At 37.0% G+C, this 24,968-nt stretch overlaps 1 protein-coding gene across 4 annotated transcripts in view; it reads right to left on the bottom strand.

Annotated features, from left to right (window-relative positions):
• Positions 1 to 24,968, bottom strand: part of sorbs3 (sorbin and SH3 domain containing 3) — a 66,593-nt gene that overhangs the window by 19,858 nt on the left and 21,767 nt on the right. For all 4 annotated transcript variants that reach the window (XM_077223484.1, XM_077223483.1, XM_077223486.1 and 1 more), the window contains exons 2-9: positions 11,805 to 11,867; positions 8,210 to 8,407; positions 7,297 to 7,369; positions 5,409 to 5,548; positions 3,949 to 4,012; positions 1,895 to 1,918; positions 1,552 to 1,648; positions 1,227 to 1,320 (exon numbers count right to left, since the gene is read on the bottom strand). In XM_077223484.1, coding sequence (XP_077079599.1) covers positions 1,227 to 1,320; positions 1,552 to 1,648; positions 1,895 to 1,918; positions 3,949 to 4,012; positions 5,409 to 5,548; positions 7,297 to 7,369; positions 8,210 to 8,407; positions 11,805 to 11,816 — 702 coding nt within the window. In that variant the 5' untranslated portion in view covers positions 11,817 to 11,867. The remainder of the gene's footprint in view (positions 1 to 1,226; positions 1,321 to 1,551; positions 1,649 to 1,894; positions 1,919 to 3,948; positions 4,013 to 5,408; positions 5,549 to 7,296; positions 7,370 to 8,209; positions 8,408 to 11,804; positions 11,868 to 24,968) is intronic.

Raw genomic sequence — 24,968 nt, 5'->3', positions numbered from 1 at the left:
TACAATCGTTTTTAAATCAATAAACTCCTTTTTAAATCAATATTTTGTTTGATTTAAAACCTCCGCTTCGCGTCGGGGTCCTGATCAGCCTGTCGGGGTTGTATTCGCTATAATAACCGCCTCGCTCTACATTATCCGTTACATATTATCGTGACATTAAAAAGAAGTTAATTAAATATTTGAATGCTACCGATCCACAATCTGAATTCTGACTTGTAATGAAGCCTGAATCATAAACACACTGTTTGTTTATTGGCCAGAAGAGAACTGCTTTATATATTAAATGAACTAATTTAATACTTGATGATATTTATACCAGAAAATTAATCAACACTAACTGACTTCAACCGAACAATGACACTATTTTCTTTTAGACCGAAATGAACTCTGTTTGCATCATTGAATCATTTTCCTGTTGTCACTGTAAAGCTGCTTTGAAAAAATCTGTATTGTATAAAGTGCTATAAAAATAAAGGTGACTTGGCCTCATTTATTGTGTTTATGCATTTTGAGGAATATACAAAAAATCTATATATTGTTGTGCAAGGGGAACACATGGATAGCACTGTTTTACTTTAATTGAAATTAAACTTTAATTGTGTGATTCTGCTCATTATCATAATAATAATCATATCATAATATGATAATAATCATAATAATAATATCATAATAATCATCACTCAATTAATCACTTAAGTACCTAATTAACTCCCAGACTGCTTCGGTGTTACTTTAACACCGGTATTTTGGTACTGATGTGTGAACAAGACGGAAGGCTTGTGTGAACAGCGCATGTATTAACCGGGAAAGTAATTCTGGCCATTTTTATGGTAATATACCAGGATTGCTTCTTGAAAGGGGCAATTGATACAGTTTGTCTTTTTTTTAATGCCTTTGGGGAAGCTGTCATTATCTCCTCACCCTGATTCTGCCCAGCAAGACAGTCACAACTACTGTACTTTCCCCAGCACCTTCTCACCCTTTCCCCTCACTTCTAGTGTTCAGTCAAACCCACTCACAAATGCCAATGGACAGTAACAAAAAGGCATTCAACAGACACAATAATGCTTTGGACGATCTAGCAAACTTAAAAAAATCAGGATACTTTTTCCTAGAAATCATTATAATACACAGACCCCACCAGTCTTTTTGCATGTTTAAATGACTATATTTCTTGTTAAACTGCATTAATGCTCAGGTGATGGGGGATGACAGCTGTATCTTACCTTGTTACGATCTTCTACCGCTTCTCCCTTTCCAGGCTCAAAGTCAAAAATACTCTTTGGTTCTGGGTGCTTCCCTGTATCGCCCAGATCAGCCCTGTAAGAAAACCCCATACATGCGCACACAAACGCACAATCATTGTTGGTTCTTGCAGCAACAGATTCTAACCTGCCCAGTGTCTCTGTAATGTAACTCTCTCTCTCTCTCTCTCTCTCTCTCTCTCTCTCTCTATCTCCTCTCTTCTCTCTCTCTCTCTCTCTCTCTCTCTCTCTCTCTCTCTCTCTCTCTCTCTCTCTCTCTCTCTCTCTCTCTCTTTCTCTCTCTCACCAGTCAGGCAGGGCTCCATGAGGGGTGAGAGTGAAGGGGTCCGAGCGCCCGTCCTGCTGGGAAGAATCTGGGGGAGGCGATGATGATGACAGCTTCCCTGTAGGCATTAAAAAAAATGCATATCAATGAGAGCTTATAGATGTTTCACACTTTTATTAAATTTGAGAATACTGTCTTTATCCGAATACATCGAACAGAATGTTTTAACATTTCATTAGACACAAATAACTGTAAAACACTGCAGCACAATTTAGGCTTCTGTCTGGCTGAGTAGTTACAGAATACAGAACCCAGAAAATAAGGATAATGTTTTCGTATAAAATATAACTATTTTGCTACTTACTTTCTCTCCAGTCAAGCTCGGGCTCTACAGGAGTAAAAACATACACAATGAAATTAGAAGAAATGAAACTATGGTTATGAGCCGATATTTTAATTTTTAAAATGTAGTAGTATTATATTGTATTAAATAGTAAAGGTTTATTTTTCCTATTTCTACATTTAAGTTAGTGTTGCTGTCATTTAACACTCAAAGTTAATCTTTACAAAACACTAGATTTAATATCAATCGTAATCTTTAGCTTTAAACTTTTATTTTACATTCATTTAGACTAAATAGTATAGAATTGTATACACTACTGTTAAAAACATTGGGATCAGTAAGATTTTTTGGGTACACTTTATTTAAGGTGGTATATAATTAAGTAATAATGTTAATTAACAACATTTTCTTACTATAAGTTTGGTTTAAGGTTAGTTGCATTTAATTATGCATAATTCACTGTTATTACTATAGTTAGTACATGCAACATGTATAAAAAGGACACTAAAAATGTAGTATTTAAAGTATTTATCATTTATAAAAATTCAAATAAATGCTGTTCTTTTGAACTTTCTATTCATCAAAGAATCCTGAAAAAAATTACAAATATATGAAATATTAAGTAGCACAAATGCTTGCAACACTGATAATAATAGGACATGTTTTTGAGCACCAAATCAGCACATTAAAATGATTTCTGAACGGATCACACTGAAGAGTAATTATGCTGAAAATTCAGCTTTGCAATCACAGGAATAATTTATATTTTTAAATAGAAAACTATTTTAATCGAATAATATTTAACAATGTTCTAGTTTTACTTTATTTGTTTATTGATTAAATAAATGCAGCATTATAAAATAAATGCATTATATCAAATAAAATCTCTTATGCTTGGTGAACAGAAAATAATTCTTTCAAAAACATTAAAAAACCTCCTCAACCTTAAACTTTTGACCGGTAGCATATATTGATCAGTATAGAATTTTAACATCATTGTGTATCATTTATTGGCCATAACAACAAAAAATAAAAGAAAAAGAAGAAACATGCCAGACTTATATTATTGAATGCAAAATCAATATATCCCTATAATCAATTAAACGCATGAAACTAAGAAAACATTTTCTATCTGTACTGAACTTCAAATATTTGGCTGAATCTTTATAGTTATTAGCTAAAATCATATCAATATCTAAGGTTGGATGTGGTTTAGTGACATAAGCTTTAAGCAATAGGTTACTGGTTAGCACAAATCCATGAACTATTACAACTATCACAACAAGGCAGATTGTCTGTGTAATAATTGTACTGTAAGTCTCTTTGGATAAAAGTGTAATTTCAATGAACTACTTACTGTACTATTAAAATCCCAGATACCATAAGCTTATCATATGACAGCCCGCTTTAAACTTCTTTCTCTCTATAAGCTCAATAAGTCTGAGTCAAACAACGTGTCTATTGAAATACATTGAGAAAGCTGTGTTACACTGCATTATGCCGTTCATAATTACTCAACTACATCAGGTGCTTTTCCAGTTATTAAACTGCAACAACAAACCTCTGAACATTAATCAAGCTCAGGACTCTGGCCAAATATCCTAGAGGGTTTTTGTGAAGTTTTGTAACAGTTATTAGTGGTAAAGCACTATATAAATTTCAGCGGGAGTTTGTGTTACAGCAACACTCCACATTTCTGATGCTGTTCTTTTGCTGTTGTCTGCTGTTTATTTTTTATTTACAATTATAGTTTGTGCTCTTAACATTTTTAAGAGTTTGAAATCGGTATCTTCTAACTCAGAATGTTCACTCATGAAGGAGAGGCACAGTGTGGTATCCTAAATCCCATCATGCTCAGTAAAGCCTATCTGGTTCCACTTTCAAAGGGCTCGATTGTGCGCTTTCTCATTGAGTTCCACATGTGGTGAAAGGTTTAACAATGTTTGAGAAATGAGGTCTAACATTTCTAAGCCAGAGTTTGGCTTTATTCTTTCTGGACCATGTAAAATGTGACAGACAATAACAGAGAGGAATTTCCACATTGTTTCTGAGAGAGAGAGAGCGAGAGCACTTACCCTCTGGTTTCTTGTGGATTTGTTTGAACATGCTCTTATACCAGTCCTTAGGCTTGTTTACGCTCTGGTGAAAGAGATGGGAAAGACAAAACATGCATTGTTTAAAATAAGACATATAAATGGGATAAAGTCTATACAAAATATTTGTGATTCATATTTTTGTATTGTTTACAAGTAAAATGTCTCAGAATAAAAAAGCTCAACAATGCATTCAAATAAAGTTCTAAAAATCAAATACTTGAATATTAAAATAAAGAATGCGTAAAGTGCAACATATGCATTTATTTTAACAAAAACACAATAACTTAATTTAAAGGGCCTATATTTAAGAATTGTTTTATGTATTAATCACAGCTTGTAACTGAACTTTAAAAAAACGAGACCTTCCTTGATTTCTTAACTTGCCTGTAGACTGAATTTCATGTGAAAAACTCTGGACATTTTTGCCAGGAAAATCATAAGGATATGATTACGCACACTCTTGAGAGCCTCACTTTCATTATGACACATGAAACTAATGCTTATTGTCAAATGTTATCAATGTTCAGGATAACATTGTACCTTCTGTACTGTAGGCTTAGGCTAATATCAATGTGTCATGCAAAGAAAAGGGATTAATTCTCACACAGTCAGATCTAGTCTATGGTCTCAAATATACTTAGGCTATAATAATTCTATCATAACAGTGTCATTTTAATTACCTCATTTGTGATTTCAGTGAATTGCAGAGCTGGTGCAAGCATGCAAACATTATGATCAGATGCTTTCAGAACTGCTGTTTTCTCTCCGCGGTGTGTTTATATTGTTATTGAGAGGAAAGCGTGCAGCACATAGGCCTATTTACGTTACATAATCATCTAAAAACATGGATGGCGTCTGGATGTTTGTTAACAGTATAACGCTGAAAATGTATTTCCAAATTCTTTTTACTTCAGCAAAGAACGAAAAGATATGTCGGGACACTGAATCATATTCAGTCTCTTGTACACGTGCACGAGCAATAATTAGCTGTCTGCAGTTCACTCAACGGCCACCGGTGTCGCTAATAACAAAGCCTTCTGAATTCTACATAAGCAAAACTGCATAAAATATTACAATTCATCTTCAGAAAATATATCTTGAATTTTTATTATATCATATTTTATATCTTGGATATGTCTTGTCAGTAATATTTCTACACACAATTTGCTAATGGGTTAAGAAAAATAAACAATATACAAGAGATGTTCTTTATATCTACATCTACAGCTAAGGATTACCTTAGATTATTTTACACAGTTTTGCTTCTCAAGTACATTAGTCTTCTTTTAAGGATGTGATAACTATGCATGCATGACTGGTTTATACAGCCATACAGTACAACAGGATAAAATGTCATGTCATTTTCAGCTCACTGAAGGTGTGAAGCGTGAATGCATTCTGGGATTGCAGTGGTTCAGAGAGAGAATGCTGGGACTCACAGATCGGGATGCGATTGGCATGCCCGTCTCATCTACAGGACCGATTCCAGAAAACTTTATCAAGCGCTCCTCTCGGGTAGCAGAAGTCCTGGGCAATGTGGCAGAACCTCCACTCTGTATTCCACCATTGGATAATCCAACTGAAAGGGACGAAAGATGATGAATTAAACACATGTGGAATTGCATAGTTCCTTATTTTATTTTTAATTTCTAATTGTAGGACAGAAACCTATTCTTAAATTTACGTATCACCACAGATAAGATGATGCACATAATAATTATTTTAATTCAGTCAATGTTTTGATGTACTTAAAGGGATAGTTCACCCAAAAATGAAAATTCTGTCAGTATTTACTCACCCTCATGTTGTTCCAACCCCGTAAGACCTTTGTTCATCTTCGGAACACGAATTAAGATATTTTTGATGAAATCTGAGAGCTGGATCACTCCTCCATAGGCTTCTAAGGGATTGAAACTTGTTCCCCGAAAAGTTATTAAAGATATCGTTAAAATAGTCCAAGTGACTACAGTGGCTCAATCTTAAGTTTATCAAACGACGAGAATACTTTTTGTGCGCAAAAACAACGACTTTATTTCAACTATTAATTTCCTTCTCTGTGGGCCTCGAGTCAGTGTAAGTGTAATAGCGTAGTGCGTCTGTGTTGTACGTCACACGCATCACACACGACCAGCGTCGGCCAATAGTGAGCCTACGTGTGACGTAATTCGACGCTATCACACTACATTAACTGACTAGAGGCCCACAGAGAAGGAAATGAATAATTCAGGGTTCTCAAGTCTCACGCATTGGCCGTGAGACACACGCAATTCAACCAGTTCACACGCTCACACGCCACACCGTGTATTTCTCAGGCTGAAAAGGCAATGCCAACCAAGTTGACCTGCAAGCTTTTTTATATAATGTTGTATACGAGGCGCAGGCACACAAAGTGAAGTTTCCTGCCGCCAGCACGTATCTCGGCCAGATTGCGTTCGTTACTTGGCAACATAGATGCGCGAACACACGGAAGTTGATGGAACATTCTCGGCCCCACCGTACGTTCGTTACTAGGTAACCAACAACATCGCGTGAACACATGTCGTGATGGAGAAGGTAAGTTGGAAGAAAGCTCTTCTAACATTTTTAGGCTAGAACATTTAATATATAGCCCATCGTATACATTATTATTGATGCAGTCAAAAACTCTACAACTACTTTGCAACCAGTTCAGAAGCTTTGGCTCAGTTTGGCTAGCTTACGTTTTCTGAAACTAAGGGAAATGTTAGTGGGTAAGGGAAGGAATGAAGATGTATTTCTTCATTTTATTTTAAATTATAAATTATACTGTATTAATAGTCTTTCTAGTTACATTAAGGCTACATGTATTAAAGCAGAGTCCTCTGGGTAATATTTTATATCCTGTCAAAACAATGGGTAAAATTGGGGGGCGGGGATGGGCGGGGACGGGGCTCCATTAGGGCTCCTCCCCTAACCGAATGTGATCTCACTCCAAGCTTTTGATAAAGCTTGAGAACCCTGTGAATAGTTGAAATGAAGTCGTTATTTTTGTTTGTGTTTGCGCACAAAAAGTATTCTCGTCGCTTGATAAACTTAAGATTGAGCCACTGTAGTGACTTGGACTATTTAAACCATGTCTTTAATAACTTTTCGGGGCTGGCAAGTTTCAATCCCTTAGAAGCCTATGGATGAGTGATCCAGCTCTCAGATTTAATCAAAAATATCTTAATTCGTGTTCCGAAGATGAACAAAGGTCGTACGGGGTTGGAACAACATGAGGGTGAGTATATACTGACAGAATTTTCATTTTCGGGTGAACTATCGCTTTAAAAAGACAGATTGAGTCTTGTAATCAAGTAGATTATTTACCATTTGTCTGAGTCGTTCCATAGTAGGATCCGAAACTGTGTGACGGGAATCCACCTCCATTGACCTCTGCGACCTTATGAAACATTAGTTCACAGTCAGGGATATATTACCATCACAGTGAATTAAAGAGAATCCAGGTAAATAGGAAACATTAAATCATTAGCACTTAATGTGTTATCATAACACATTTGGACACTTAAGTTGTACTTGACACTTAAGTTGTCTGAATCTTATTGCATTATAAAATATCAATCCAAGTTGCACGTGCAAAGAAATGATTGTGCTATCTCTAAAACTTTAAAAAAGGATGAATTCTGTATCTTAAGAGTCATTTTTTAATGAATGCCACAAGGGGGCGGAACAATACAAATGATGTGCCTGAAAACCTTCAGTCCAAGTCAGTGTGTAAAAAGTCAAAGTAGTTTTATTTTTTTTGGGGGGGGGGGGGGGGTATTATTTATTTATTATTATTATAGGATTTATTGATTTAAATTAGCTTTGATTTTTATATTTTCCGTTTTTTTAATTTTAGTATAATTGTGTTATGTGCTTTGTCATTTTTATTAGTTTTTTAAATAATATTTATATTATTATTTTATTACTATTTGTATCAGCTACTATCAGATACTATCAGCTCTCAAGCTGCAAGAACTCCATAAAAAAACTATAATAATCATGTTCTCTAGAATAATTTAGCATTTTGTGCTTCAATGGAAACAACAACATCTATAAACCCAATATGATCAATGTCAGATATTTACTTTTAAAAAATGCATTTTGATTATATATATATGTATCTCAATACATCGATACATCTCAGACCTTTAGATCCAAGTGTATATGTACAATAAAGTAAATTACACACATATGTAATAATGTCTGCAGCAGTATTGTGTTACGGATGTGCTCTTGCCTTGTGATGTGAAGACGAAGAGGCTGAACTGTTGTGGAACGGACTTAACGGAGGCGTAGGAAGACCCGGAGAGATTACTACTACTTCCTGGCTCATATCCGGACTCATGAAGTGCTGTCTTGATCCACTGATGGGATGAGCCTCATCTGAGAAGATGATCCGCGAGCCATTTAGATGATCATACACCTGCACACTTTTCTGAGAGAAAAACAGAGATTTTAAATGACCAAGAAACAGAATTTCCGTGAAATGAAATAATGCATGAGACATTTAGTCTTATTCCCTAAAACATGAAGGTTTAGCTGGTTAGCTTCAGCAGTTACTGGAAGACACCGTACATACACCGTTCTCTGGGCTAAATCTTCATTCCTCTATTGACTACACTTGTGGAAAAGAAGTGCACTTAAGTGTGTTGAATGTCACATGTTGCTTATCAAATCTTAAAAGAATCTTTTTCAGAAACTGTATTTTCAAATATTACAATATATAGTGCATAAGTAATGTTTGTTAACACACTCAAGTAGGCCTACTTTACAAAAAGTAATAATGTCAAATTAAAAGATTTATTTTGAAGTACATTTTAAATCATTATGCTTTAATAGTCCTTTGTCATGCTTTAAAGCACACTTATTTTAATGTGTTGACTAACATACTGCACATGCATTGACTGCACATGTAAATACTTGATTATAATAGATTATAAATGTAATTCAATATTACAATTACACTAATTCAAATGTAGGCTATTAAATTGCCTAATCGTTACAAATGTGCAATTACATATATATTTAAATGCATGACATACAAGTTTCAAAAGAATTAAAATAAGTATGTTTTAGTGCTTGTTAGTACAGTCGGCAGGGCCATATTTCGAAGACAATGGGAGTTATTATGAAATTAGTTCTAAAATCCTATCCTAAATGGATCAAAGAAGGAAGCTTTACTTGAACTAATTGCATTTAATGTAATTTAAACCATAATTGATTTTAATTTAAATGTAAATAACATGCACTTAAAGGTGTGTTCAGACTTTGCAGGTTTGGTTCGAGTACAATGAACTCTGGTACGATTGCTCTGTTAGTGCGGTTCATTTGAATACGTGTGAACGCGGCCATCCAAACCTTACAAACATCCAAAACAATCGGACTGAGAAAAGGTTGGTCTCAGGCCACTTCCAAACGAACTATGGCACGGTTCGAATGAAATATGAACGCAGCATGGACCAAAGACATCTAAACGAACCAAAAGCAGGATGCAACCCTAAAGAGGACAGAATGCTCAAGCAATACCTGTGTTTTTAGGGGACTTTCACACTGACAGTTTAGTTCGGAACGGGGCACGGTTTGCATGAAAAATCGCTAATGTGAACGCTGTCATGGGACCCAGGTGCGCACTGGGGTATCGAACTCGAGAGTGCCTGGAGGAGGTGGTCTGAGTTCGGTTGCTCCCGAACCGTGCTGCGATTCGCGTGTATGTGAAAACAACACGGACTCGGATGCGCACTTGTTCAGGAAGTAAAGTATCCTGCGCATGCGTTTTAGCCGATTATGATGTATTTAGTTAAATAAAACACACGTAAGGGATGAAGATTTACCCTGGATACGAGCAAGAGTGAGTCTGCAGTGTATTCACGCATAGTGCGTGCAATCAGGGCAACAAATTAATGGAAATCCACTGTCTCCTCAAAAGAGTCCATTTGCAAGCAGCGGAAAGACAGATTATGTGAAACACACACACAGTTAACCTGCGTTGTTTACTCAGCTATAAATAATAGCACCAAATTAATAAAAAAAACACAAAATATTGACCCACGTCGTGTTTTCTATCATGCGCCGTGCACGTTTGCAATGACGCAAGATGCACGCAAATGCACCAGAGTTCGATAGAATCAAGTTGAGTGTGAAACCAGACCAACGCTGCGGGGGGCGCCGGGAACAATCGCGCCCGGGCTCGGACCGCAGCAAACGAGCCCAGTGTAAAAGCCCCCTTACTTTAAAAAAAACTCTGCCTCGAAGCCTCGTTAAATTCCTATGACGCGCACTATACGCGTTGCGCAGGGATTTGATTGTTTCACACGGACCGTTTATTCACACGGACCTGTTCAGGAAACATTTTGAATTTAATTGGCGCGATGGCGGAGAATAAATATGTAAATAAACGGCAGAAATTGTCTAAAGTGTGGGATCATTAGACACTTAATTCACTTAATACACTTAACTCGCTGAAACAAGGTAACGTAGTCTAACGTTAAGCCTATTGATGTTCGCTGATTTTAATCCCATACTGTATTTGTAGCGATGTCGTGATGCGGTTTGACTAGATATGATTTTTAGCTTTGATGACATTTTTAAGTAATAAACGTAACTATCACGGTCAATTGCAAGAGTATGGCTTAAAAAACAACCCCATAACACACACACACACACGCCAGTCAGACCAATTGCAGCAATGCATCACATATGCTTAAACTTTTATGTAGCCACGCAACAATCATTTCAGCATGCATTCACTGTACACACCGGGACGTGATGGAGGAACAAATATTGTATTGCAGTCTTTGCGAAACCTTGTTTGTATTTCACGTCTGCCAAATACAGACAAAGTACCTGTTGGTTTTTAATAAAGATTCGGAGTACTTTTCAGTTAAAACGCACGGAACAAAAAGTGCGTCAGCTTTTACTGCGTGTTCAACAACAAGTCACGTTACAGCTCTTCTTCAGCGTTAAACTACCAGAATACACAAATATGCTTAGATGCTTAGAGTGGTTATATTATAACATCTTAAAGGAAAATTCACATATGAGATAGCTTTGTTATTGTAATTTGCATACTATATAACTTATAGTATTAACTTATAACAGATTTAACTGAAATAGACACAAGTTTAATATAACTATTCTGTTAATAAAACACACACACACACACACACAAATCCGATTACTCGATTAATCGATCCATTAAGTGCTAGATTAATCGATTACAAAAAGAATCGATAGCTGCAGCCCTAGTGGGGTCCCTCATTCAATCTCACTAAGGCATGATTCTAGGTTAACACGGCCATGACGAGATCACCAGAGTGGTGATAACAGGTCAGGTTAGCATTTCTGGATACGTTTTGCATTCCCAAATGTCTGCCTGACCTTCTTTCCTCTCCCTCTTGACTCGAACCCCACCATACCTCACTTTCTGCCCTCTCTGTGACCTGAATAATGCTCCTGTTCTCTGTATGAACTCTAGGGGTCATGGGAAGATCCCCGTGTTCTCACAGATCGTGAAACTGTATATTGTTAAATAATGGAGATGCCTTTGTGAGCTGGGGGAACAGGGACTGGGGCTTTTTCATGGAAATCCAAGTCTAGTCCATAAATAGCTCTCTCTTTCTCTCCTCCTGTCATTGTGTAATGGGTTGTTTGTAACGTTTCTTTCTTTCTGTGTTTCCAGGGCATCTTTCGCGGTGATGCTGAACGGCCCAGGAGCTGCCAAGGATCATAAGTAGGTACAAGTGCAGTACTTCACATTAACATAAGTTAAGCAGTTAGAGAAATGCAGAGAACAAGCTTTTAATTTCAACAGATGCTTTGAAAGTGTGTCTTACCTGAGACTGCATGTCATCAGCAGGGATTCTAGTCAGTAATCTCTCAGATCTTACACTTGCTGCCTAAAAAAACACACAGTACATCATAATGCATTAAAAATACTGTTATTCTTTGATAATGCAGCCATCATGTAGACACTTTAACACAATATTGTGATGAAGTACCGTTTAGGGAGGGAAAACATTCAATAATAAATCATGAGGACTTTTTTTTATTTATATTTAATTTAAATAAGTGATTGACAACAGCATTTGATAACTGGGATAATTTTCAAACTGTCCTGTCATTTACATGAAATAATGAAATCACAACCACTATTGCTAACTACATTCAATGAAAAGTAGCTAAAGTCTCCTCCAAAAGCTGCTATAGATGACGTCATGCAATAATTAGTAAATGCATGTCATTGTGTTGTATTTGCATTCTCTCAGATCAATTAATCACGATTAATTGCATCTAACTTCAAAGTTTATAAATATATAGGTACACACATATATATATATATATACAAATTTTTATGTTAGATTTCGATTAATCGTGATTAATCGCTTTGACATCACTAATATTTGTATATAGATTTTTATATAATTACTGTATTATATATATATATATAGATTGATTTCTATCATTATTCTCTCAACAGACATTTACATCGATAGTCCGGCGTTATTATTTATTTGCTTTTGGCGTACTGTGGAGTGGGTAAAACTGTTTTTAATGGCAGGCTAGCAGATACCGTTGACTCGCGCTAGCCTAGCACCGGCGAACTGTGCAACTGGAAGGACTGGATGAAAATTTTTGCAAACTGTCTCCACTGATAAATAACACCCAGGCTAACTTGGAAATGAGGTCCGATGTCCAAAATCCTGAACCACCCCTTTAAGGCCCATTCACAGGGCCGGCCCGTGGCATAGGCGGACTGGGCAAATGCTAGGGGCGCCACTCAATAGGGGCGCCAACATGAGTGAATGAGTGAACGAGTGAATTTTTTTTTGATATTTTTTTACTAATACTATTTAAAACATTAATTCCAAATACCCGACTCCGGTCTGGCGCATCAATCTTCCCCCGCCCAGCGAGTGCTTGAAGTGCGTCAGAAACAGAGCGCGCGCGATCGCCCCTCGCTGCATCCATGTAGACAGCATTTCTTTCGTTTGAGGGCACTTAACACACTCAAGCACCCCGTAGGAACGGGACTGGCAGCTCGCGCCAGGTCTAGACATGGTGAAAGTTACCTGATTGTGACGGATGGCCAAATTTACATGACATATTTTAGATTAGCATTATAGTCTGCAATAGATACAGTGCCAAACGGAAGAGAAGAGGATAAAAGGGGATAAAGACAGAGGTAATGTAATGAATGAACAGTTTATCTAATTGCGTAGTAGTAAGATATATAATTTAATGGCAGTTATTTTTACCTTAAACTTTAAGCTAACAATTGTTCTGAGTTCTCCAGAGGCCCCAGACAGTGTGATTTGTAACAATCACGTCAGTTTTTAAGACGCATTCACTATCACTTTTATTAATTAATGTTTTACTCTACAGTTGTGCAGTTTTGAGGGGGATATATGGCATTTTTTTAATTTATTTGCCAAAATTATTAATGCTATTTATATAGGCTACAGGTTTATTAAAAGTAGCAACGTTTTATGTGAAATTAACATTAAAGAAAACATTTCGCAGTTTCATTCATGGTGAAAACATGAAACGTGCCATAGTTTAGTGGAAGATTGCTGCCATCAACTGCAAAACAAACACTTTTTTGCTAGCGCTCAATGAATAGTTTGTGCATGAATGACATTTGGACGATGACATCACTGTTTTATCCAGAGCGGCTATATATACACTGAACAAAATTATAAACGCAACAAAAATGTAAAGCTGTAAATCTGCCTTGAAATAATCTATATTGTAAAAAGCGCTATAAAAATAAATGGGACTTGACTTGAATGCTAGATGTAATGCTCTTGCTATTTGTGTTTAGGCTGTATACAGGTCCTTCTCAAAAAATTTGCATATTGTGATAAAGTTAATTATTTTCCATAATGTAATGATAAAAATTAAACTTTCATATATTTTAGATTCATTGCACACCAATTGAAATATTTCAGGTCTTTTATTGTTTTAATACTGATGATTTTGGCATACAGCTCATGAAAACCCAAAATTCCTATCTCAAAAAATTAGCATATCATGAAAAGGGTCTCTAAACGAGCTATTAACCTAATCATCTGAATCAACTAATTAACTCTAAACACCTGCAAAAGATTCCTGAGGCTTTTAAAAACTCCCAGCCTGTTTCATTACTCAAAACCGCAATCATGGGTAAGACTGCCGACCTGACTGCTGTCCAGAAGGCCATCATTGACACCCTCAAGCAAGAGGGTAAGACACAGAAAGAAATTTCTGAACAAATAGGCTGTTCCCAGAGTGCTGTATGAAGGCACCTCAGTGGGAAGTCTGTGGGAAGGAAAAAGTGTGGCAAAAAGCGCTGCACAACGAGAAGAGGTGACCGGACACTGAGGAAGATTGTGGAGAAGGACCGATTCCAGACCTTGGGGGACCTGCGGAAGCAGTGGACTGAGTCTGGAGTAGAAACATCCAGAGCCACCGTGCACAGGCGTGTGCAGGAAATGGGCTACAGGTGCCGCATTCCCCAGGTCAAGCCACTTTTGAACCAGAAACAGCGGCAGAAGCGCCTGACCTGGGCTACAGAGAAGCAGCACTGGACTGTTGCTCAGTGGTCCAAAGTACTTTTTTCGGATGAAAGCAAATTTTGCATGTCATTCTGAAATCAAGGTGCCAGAGTCTGGAGGAAGACTGGGGAGAAGGAAATGCCAAAATGCCTGAAGTCCAGTGTCAAGTACCCACAGTCAGTGATGGTCTGGGGTGCCATGTCAGCTGCTGGTGTTGGTCCACTGTGTTTTATCAAGGGCAGGGTCAATGCAGATAGCTATCAGGAGATTTTGGAGCACTTCATGCTTCCATCTGCTGAAAAGCTTTATGGAGTTGAAGATTTCATTTTTCAGCACGACCTGGCACCTGCTCACAGTGCCAAAACCACTGGTAAATGGTTTACTGACCATGGTATTACTGTGCTCAATTGGCCTGCCAACTCTCCTGACCTGAACCCCATAGAGAATCTGTGGGATATTGTGAAGAGAAAGTTGAGAGACGTAAGACCCAACACTCTGGATGAGCTTAAGGCCGCTATCGAAGCATCCTGGGCCTCCATAACACCTCAACAGTGCCACAGGCTGATTGCTTCCATGCCACGCCGCATTGAAGCAGTCATTTCTGCAAAAGGATTCCCGACCAAGTATTGAGTGCATAACTGAACATTATTATTTGAAGGTTTACTTTTTTTGTATTAAAAACACTTCTTTTATTGGTCGGATGAAATATGCAAATTTTTTGAGATAGGAATTTTGGGTTTTCATGAGCTGTATGCCAAAATCATCAGTATTAAAACAATAAAAGACCTGAAATATTTCAGTTGGTGTGCAATGAATCTAAAATATATGAAAGTTGAATTTTTATCATTACATTATGGAAAATAATTAACTTTATCACAATATGCTAATTTTTTGAGAAGGACCTGTATATATATGATAAATAATCATGAACACAATGACAGGGCGAAATGGGCTGTGATGCATGGGGCACCAGGTAAAATCTTGCCTAGGGCAGCATATTGGCCAGGGCCGGCCCTGCCCATTCACACCAATAAAGAGTTCTAAAATAGCTCTTAAAATCGTTCTAAATATAAAAGTATAGAGTCTGAGAGTAGACTGTAGAGTCGACAGCATAAAAATAACCATTAAAAAAAAGGCACAGAGAAATGATATTGTGGGAATCACTTTCAGAACAATCTTTTCCAGCTGATGAATAAATCCATTCTGCTTTAAAGAAATCGAGCATTTGGTTGGACTGAATCTTTTTGTGATGATTTTGTTATATTCACACTCTGTGCTCAATGTACCACCATTCAACCTCAATCTGTGGCGTGGACTTCTTCAATTTTGTATCACTGCTTCAACACTTTTTTAGTATTTCTTGTCTGATAATAATGAATTGTGAAAAATGAGAAACAACTGATCAACAACACGATCCCAAGACTTTGGAAACCAATGATGTGGACATTCCTGCCCTGTTGCTGTGGAAATTGAATAACTAAACAATGACCAGGGTTCAAACTTTCCAACAAGCCATAACCGTGTGAAAACCACAACGAGATATCAAAATAATCTTCACAAACAAGTGAACCAAACATTTTAAAACGAGCAAAATGATTTCCAAATAAAAAAAATGTGCTACTCTACAAAAAGTGGTGTTTATAAACCGCTAAAAAAAATGTAGTCATCATGCCAACCGTTGAGTTGTTATATTTCACATGACTTTAGCTTTCCATTTAACATCAATGTGTCCTGCTCTGAGAACAAAACCCTAAACCTACAGATGTGTTTTCCATGTGAGATGATTAACTTTGAACAGGAGACCATAATGATTGCCGCCAGTTTCCAGAATGTTGTATCCACTGCTATGAACACTGGGCTTTTCACACAGGAGATTATATGTTGGGTTATTCTCTTTCTCTCTCTCTTGTTCTCTCGTTCTCTTGGCCCAGATGACTCACCAGTCTTGAATGAGCTCCATTACATAACAGAGAAAACAACAATTGAATGTGGGTTTATGTATGTGTGCTTCACAATGATCTCTCAGTATGTGAGGGTCCCACAATGGGGGTGTGTTTATTTGCATGAGTGACGCTGCTTATTAACATAGATAGTTATGTCTTGTATCAATTAGTGATAGTGAAATCTGGGACATAGGTGAAATACATTATACTTGAAAGAAAGAGTTCACTCAAAAAGTACATTTGCATTTATTCACCCTCATCTAATAAAAAAAATAAAAAAAGAAGATATTGCACTGCTTTTGCATTTGGTCGTGAAAGTTTTGCGTTCCCTCAAGGAACTAATTTTCTTCCGAAAATACTGCATTCCCCAAAGATCACTCGCAAAACTTTGCGTTCTCACACAAAACTTTTGCATTCCCCCAACAAACTTTGCGTTAAAATAACGTTTTCCTTTAGTCTCATTTTACTTCCATCATACAGGGCTCCTAAAGGTTAATGGTGATGGAAAAAATATGAGATGGGGAAAAAAAATAACAAGTCAACCCTAGTGAAAAAAGTCTATACCAAATTGTATTTAAAATACATTCACTTTATACTAATTATACTAGTACAATCCTTTAACTCATTGCTTGAGACTTACTGGTATAAATATTATAATTAAACTTTTTTTTGGAGTACTTCTTTATTGCACAATACACATTTCATAATAGTGTTTTAATATCACTATTTGTAAGGATAGTATGATCACTGTCTAATATCGGTATTTAAATGCAAGATATATAAAGTGTACCTAAAGAATACTTGCAATAGCAAAATCAAATATACTTAAGTATATCTTTGGACCTCAGTATTGCTTCTTCTGCATAACTAAAGTACAAAGTTAGTTGTTCTAGACTTTAAGTATATTAATCCAGACTTTAAGTAAATTAATTTAGTATACCAAAAGTACAATTGCAGGGTATTTATAGTAAGTTCATAAATATTTAAATATATTTGTAGTATACATTGAATAAAATAAATGTATTTCAAATACAGTTTGGTATATTTATTTTTCACTAGGGAATGCTTTTCTCTCTCAAAAGTTTTGCGTTCTCCAAAAAATTTCCGTTCAATCTCAAATGTTTTGCGTTCCCCCAAAACACTTTGACTTCTCTCACAAATGCTTTGCGTTCCCCTGAGAAACTTTGCTTTCTCTCGCAAATGTTTTGTGTTCCACCAGAAAAGTTGCGTTCTCTCTCAAATGTTTTACATTTCCCCGAGAAATTCTGCGTTCTCTCGCAAATGTGTTGCGTTTCCCCGAGGAACTTTGCATTCTCTCGCAAATTTTTTTACGTTCCCCCAAAGAATTTGTATTCTCATTCTCACAAATGTTCTGCGTCCCAACCAAAAAACCTTGCGTTCTCTCTCAAATGTTTTGTGTTCCCCCAAGAAACTTTGTGTTCTCTCGCAAATGTTTTGTGTTCTACCAGAAAAGTTGCGTTCTCTCTCAAATGTTTTACATTCCCCCGAGAAATTCTGCGTTCTCTCGCAAATGTGTTACCTTCCCCCGAGAAACTTTGCGCTCTCTCGCAAATGTGTTGCGTTCCCCCGAGGAACTTTGCATTCTCTCGCAAATGTGTTGCGTTCCCCCGAGGAACTTTGCATTCTCTCGCAAATGTGTTGCGTTCCCCCGAGGAACTTTGCGTTCTCTAGCGAATGTGTTGCGTTCCGCCAGGGAACTTTGCGTTCTCTCGCAAATGTGTTGCGTTCCCCCGAGGAACTTTGCGTTATCTCTCAAATGTGTTGCGTTCCCCCGAGAAACTTTGCGTTCTCTCGCAAATGTGTTGCGTTCCCCCGGGGAACTTTACGTTCTCTCGCAAATGTGTTGCGTTCCCCCGAGGAACTTTGCGTTCTCTAGCAAATGTGTTGCGTTCCCCCGAGGAACTTTGCGTTCTCTAGCAAATGTGTTGCGTTCCCCCGAGGAACTTTGCGTTCTCTAGCAAATGTGTTGCGTTCCCCCGGGGAACTTTACGTTCTCTCGCAAATGTGTTGCGTTCCCCCGAGGAACTTTGCGTTCTCTAGCAAATGTGTTGCGTTCCCCCGAGGAACTTTGCGTTCTCTCGCAAATGTGTTGCGTTCCCCCGAGGAACTTTGCGTTCTCTCGCAAATGTGTTGCGTTCCCCCGAGGAACTTTGCGTTCTCTCGCAAATGTGTTGCGTTCCCCCGAGGAACTTTGCATTCTCTCGCAAATGTGTTGCGTTCCCCCGAGTAACTTTGCATTCTCTCGCAAATTTTTTTACGTTCCCCCAAAGAATTTGTATTCTCATTCTCACAAATGTTCTGCGTCCCAACCAAAAAACCTTGCGTTCTCTCTCAAATGTTTTGTGTTCCCCCAAGAAACTTTGTGTTCTCTCGCAAATGTTTTGTGTTCCACCAGAAAAGTTGCGTTCTCTCTCAAATGTTTTACATTCCCCCGAGAAATTCTGCGTTCTCTAGCAAATGTGTTACGTTCCCCCGAGAAACTTTGCGTTCTCTCGCAAATGTGTTGCGTTCCCCCGAGGAACTTTGCATTCTCTCGCAAATGTGTTGCGTTCCCCCGAGGAACTTTGCATTCTCTCGCAAATGTTTTGCATTCCCCCGAGGAACTTTGCGTTCTCTAGCAAATGCCCGAGGAACTTTCCGTTCTCTCGCAAATGTGTTGCGTTCCCCCGAGGAACTTTGCGTTCTCTCGCAATTTTTTTTACGTTGCCCCAAAGAATTTGCATTCTCATTCTCACAAATGTTCTGCGTTCTCTCTCAAATGTTTTGTGTTACACAAAGAAACTTTTTTGTTTTCAAAAGTGAAAACAAAAGTTTTCACAAGGGAACTTTTCTGAGAGAACGCAAAAGCATTGAAATTAAATTTTTCTGGTGAGGGTGAACATAAAACATTACAAAAACATTTGAAAAACCAAATAAATTAGCAGCAGATGCCAACTGTATGCCAGTGTGTCTATTTTCATTTCATGTGGTCATGTGACACACGCAAGGATCACGGCTGTATTTGAAATGTCAAAATGTTACAAACAAAGTATTCATGTTCATTCTCTTCAGCAGTCAGTTTAATTCAGTTGGTAAAATATTTCAGTTCATTGAATTAAACACTAAGGCCATTCATTCATCAGTTTTAGAATAAAGATGAGGACGCCCATCTTTTTGCCTGTTTTTGCATTTAAAAATATGAAAAGCTTTTGTTGCAGACTGGCGTGCTTAGGGAAGACATATATCAAGAGTTTAGTCAAGATAAAAGAAAGAATCATGACACTCAATAGCCAATTCAGAAACGGTACAACAGAGAGTGAAGGAGTGTACTGTATGTCTCCACATGTATGAGGAGACAAAGAGATTTGTGTATATGTGGGTGTGTGTGTGTGTGTAATTATACATGTGTATGAACCTGTCAGTGAACTACATCCTGCACATAATATCACACTAAACTATAGGGATGGGTCATGGTGGTAATTATTGAGTTTGACAAGTTCACATTTATTTATTTATTGTTTTTTAGTTTATATTTTTAGAGGTTTTTTTAGTGCCTTTTTATTTATTTATTTTATTTAGTTTGCACTTTAAAACCCTCTTGCTGCAGCCATACACACACTAACATTCAAAAGTTTAGGTTTATATATATATAGATATAATTATTTAAATATTTAAAAAATTATGATAAATATTATAATATTATAAATGTCTTTACTATCACTTTTGATCAATTAAATCCATCCTTTTTGAATAAAAGTATTCTTTTAAAAGAATTTTTGGATGGTAGTGTACAATTAAATTATTTTAAGACTTACTGAGGCCCCCCATTGGAAGGGGCGTTTTTGGAAGGTTAGTTGTATCTTAACACAATAACGTGTCTAATATGAGCTTTCCCCAAGACAAACAACCAATCATGTTCAGGTAAACCCACAATCAGACTAATTATGCGGGCTTCCTGAAGACCAATTAGTTGTTATGTAAACTTAGTTCAACTTAGTTAGCAAGTTAAAGGCAAGTAAATGTGAAGTTCTTAAACAAAAAGTCTTTAAATCAAAACAGTTTACACCTTGACATGTTAAGAGATTGTATACTGGACAACAAGTATAGTTGGCTCTTTAGACCATTATTACCTAAATGAGCACTCTGCGAGAGGGAGAGAGAGAGAGAGAGAGAGAGAGAGAGAGAGAGAGAGAGAGAGAGAGAGAGAGAGAGCAAGCACAACACCCAACAACATTCTCTCTGGAATAGTTAGAGGACTCCTGAAACACAACCTAATACGGTCAAGTCTCTCAGTTATCCGTCGGTAAAATATGTTCAGATTCCTCCTCAGAACATGTTGAGCATTAAAGTTGTTTGTTTTACTCTCCAAGAATTTTTTTCAGATTACAAAATTTAAACAAGCATCTGCAATACATAAATGCTACATTCTTCTGACTGCAGACTAACAGGCCTGATTTATCCTTTGTTTTCATCTGGGACATAATGCGCTTGATTGTGTAAGGTGTAAGCATACATTAGAGGTATATAGCTTCTAAATCACTGATCTGGAACTAGCTTTCCCACAATATTTATCTTCATCAATATTGAAAAAAAAACTGATTTTAGATATAAAGATATTGATATTAGATGTTAGATATTGTACTTGTACTTATACTATACACTACCGATCGAAACTTTGGGGTTGGTACGATTTTTTAAAAGAGGAAAAAAACTTTTGTTCACTAAGGCTGCATTTATTTGATCAGAAATGTACAACTGTAATTGATGAACATGATCCTTTGATGAGTAGAACTACTTCTGTTTTATTTGAAAGAGAAATCTTTTGTCATTATCAATGTCTTTACTGTCGATAATGATCTAATTAATACATACTTGCTGAATAAAAGCATTCAATTCTTTAAAAGAATTTATATTGACCCCAAACTTTTAAACAGTGATGTATATTTGTATAACACAATTCTGAGTTGTTTTTGCCTGGAACATCAGCTTGGAACATCATATGGAATGATGTGGAGAAGTGGGATGAGGAATGTCCCTGTGGAGGACTCTGTAAATTTGGCAATGACATAATACACGCTTCCCACAACTTTGAGGTCACTGGCACAAGACGGGACCACTGGCCTGTCCTCTGAGAAATGATCTGAGAATGTCTTTGAAGCTCCACATTGCACCATGTGTTTGTCACCTGCACAATATTTACTAGGGATGATCTAAACAAAGTTTGGGCAATCAAAGTCTTAAAAACCTTCATCTAGTTTAGATAGATAAAATAGATTTAAAAGGAAGGGACCGTCATATTGCAATACACGGTAAAGTGGATCCTGGTTCAATATAAACACCAGTGCATCCTGACTTTAGGAAAACTGTACATTAGTCAGCCTATTACAATAGAGCTTCTGATGTTAAAAAGCTTGAAGTGTGCAGTACGCATCAGACAGTCTACGATCTTTTACTCACCCTAATTTAGTTCCAAAACTGTATGACTTTCTTTCTTCTGTGGAACACAAAATAATAATAATAATAATAATAATAATACAAAAAAGTCAATAGTGTCCAATTTTGTAATGGGTCTTATTAACTTTCATTAAATGTACAAAAACAGCTGAATCATTCTTCAAAATATCTTCTTTTGTGTTCTGCAGAAAAAAGAACCGTTGACATGAAGGTGAGTAAATAGGCTTATCTCTTTTGGGCTACAACTACTAGGATAAACCAAAGTTTTGCTCTAAGGTTAAAGTTTGGCATGTTCCATGGGAAAAGAGCAATCTAAAATGTCAAAACACTGTTACTCTGCTCTTAATTTAGTTCTTATCTGCGTTTCATCTTGTTTTATAGGATCAGACATACAGGAAATCTCTGACACGTAAATGAAAAATCATTAATCTGGGTTCTGCTTTTTACGATCCACTAAGAGTTCCGGCACCAACATTGTTAAGTAGTACGGCCTTTTGCTCCGAGCAGCGAACATGCATACCATCTGTGAGGAGAAACGACTTTGATTAGGACACAAAGTCTGCTTAATGAATGTCTGGTAGACTGCAGGGGTCAGTAAGTTAATTACAGTGGTCAAATCACTTGCACATGTTGATGATAAATCAATCTGCAGTGATGCTCTATGCAGGCGTGTGTTGCTTTAGTCAGACTGTTTTTAATAAAACCTTATAAAGCACAAAATCCATTCATTGTATAATTGCATTCTAATTAATTTTCATCAATGAGATGGTCTGCTTAAACCCACAGCCTGCAGCCCTGCAATGCAATGTTATATTAGTATAACATATATTAGTAGATTCATCTACGCTGTGTTATATCAAGCAACAATTTCAAGATGTTCATAGTGACAAGCTCTGACAGAACAGTGTCCGTTACATTGTCCTGTCTGTAGTAAGGATGGGATGGGACGATTACCGGTTTCACTGTAAACCACGATAAAATGTACTGACGTTAGTATTATCGTTTAGTATTAAATTATCATTAAAACCGTGTTTGATTATCGCGATTTTAATAACTCACTATAAATCCCGTCCAGCCAGCAACAGTCTGACGCAGGCGCGCAAAGTTGGGTTTTTTTTTCCCGAGAAGGAATGGCGGAAGGCAGTGACCGTGCTCGGGAGATTTTTCAGCCTTATAAAGTACCAAATCTGAGGTGTTCATATTTTGGTATTTACAAAAATCCTGAGGGAAACTTAATCGTGGATGGTTACCAGAACATGCACAAAAAAAGTCGCAGCGATAGGGTCACACTTCGAACACTTGCCTAAACACTTCAAATCTGCCGAGTCGTCTCACACACCCTTGTATAGCGAACGCAAGGCAAGTTAACTTTGATCTCAATACTAAAACTACGTCTGGGAAATAATTGGGCACAACATTTTGTTTTGAGTTGAAATATTTTCTCACTCACTTGAAATAAACTTGAAGCTTCCTTGAAGAAAAGTTCGCAGCAAGTGGCTTTGAGGCAAAGACAATTAAGAGTGACATTTAAGAGATAATGTATATTCATTGTACACTTATAGCACCGATTTTTTTTTACCACATAAATTTTAAGAAACAGGTATTCTTACCTGTTAAATCAATTTTGTACAGCGTACAAAACTCGTCTAGACAAGATGATCACAACTTTATTATAAAATTCTGTACACAATAAATCAACTCTGATTTAATTTTCGATTCAATCAAAAACGGAAACGCAAGATGACAAGTTGTATTTGAATGAAATGAGAGCGCGCGTCCGTTGTGATACAGGCCTAATATGTTGCTATTGACGACGGTCATTATAAGGAAGGAAATGCCACAGAATATAATCTTACTTTAAAAAGTGTATAGAGCTGCTTGTTTTATTTGTTGTTTGTTGATTCTCAAATATAAAACTTGTTGAAATGTTTTCAGTGTGAGCATCAGTTCTTTTTTAACACTTTCATCTTGTTTTAACAAAACCGTGATAATATCGATAATCACGATAATTTCGGTCACTATAATCGTGATCTGAAATTTTCATACCGTCCCATCCCTGTAGTTAATTCTCGAGCACGTACCTCAATGACATCACATCTGTGTTACATTGGCCTCCAGGTGGTTTTATTTTCGAGAAAACTAGTGAAAACCCCAATCTTATTACATCTTTCTTTTATGGCCTTTCTTTTATATCCTTTTAAATAGCATTGAAATCTATCCACATGCTCAAACTCTGTGGGAATCCAAGACTTTTAGGAAGTAGGTAGAAAAGTGAAATCATGTTTTCCACATGAAACTTTATAGGGATAGTTCACACAAAATGAAAGTTATGTCATCATTGACTCATCCGCATGTCGTTCCAAAGCATAAGAATTTCTTTCTTCCGTGAAACACAAAAAGTGAATTTATGAAGGAAATCCAGGAGGCCCTCTTTTTTCAATATAATAAAAGTAAATGAGGAGGGGGGCTGTCAAGCTTCAAAATGGCCATAAAAGTAGTTCATATGGCTTATGTGCTATATATCAAGTCTTCTGATGGAATATGATTTCTGGGAGAAGTAGCGACGTCAGATTCAAATTCTTTTGAGTTGGATCTTTTCAAATTTAACAGCACATTGAAAGGGAAGATTATTATGCAAAACTATAGTTTGACTTGGAATAAAGTGCATGAGTCATCTGGACAACATTTATGGTGCTTTTGGGTCCTTTTTGAAGCTTTTAAGCCTTTGGTCCCCATTAATTGTAACTGCATGTTGAAGTAAATTTCTCCTTTTTTGGAGATAGAAACCTAGGAACAACATGAGGAGGATGTGTAAAGGATGACATTTCTGGTTGAAATAATCCTTTAAAGGCAACGTCACCAGTGTCCCGGTATTCGTAGTTCAAGTCTCTGATATGAGGGAGTAAACTATGAAACATTTATGAACGAGCTCCACCCGTCCACTCAGCAGATCCACTGACTTCAGTAAGGAAGGAGTGCACTACAGTTTAAACACATGTGAACAGCTCTTACATAACACACTGAGTCACATGTTTTGCACCGGGTATGATACGTTTTGATACGTCGC

Source organism: Siphateles boraxobius, unplaced genomic scaffold (genome assembly GCF_051911475.1).
Source record: "Siphateles boraxobius isolate OS27281-9 unplaced genomic scaffold, OSU_SipBor_1 9, whole genome shotgun sequence".
Taxonomy (NCBI): Eukaryota; Metazoa; Chordata; class Actinopteri; order Cypriniformes; family Leuciscidae; genus Siphateles; species Siphateles boraxobius.
The sequence above is the reverse complement of the archived record's forward strand: the minus strand, read 5'-3'. Positions and strand labels throughout refer to the sequence as shown.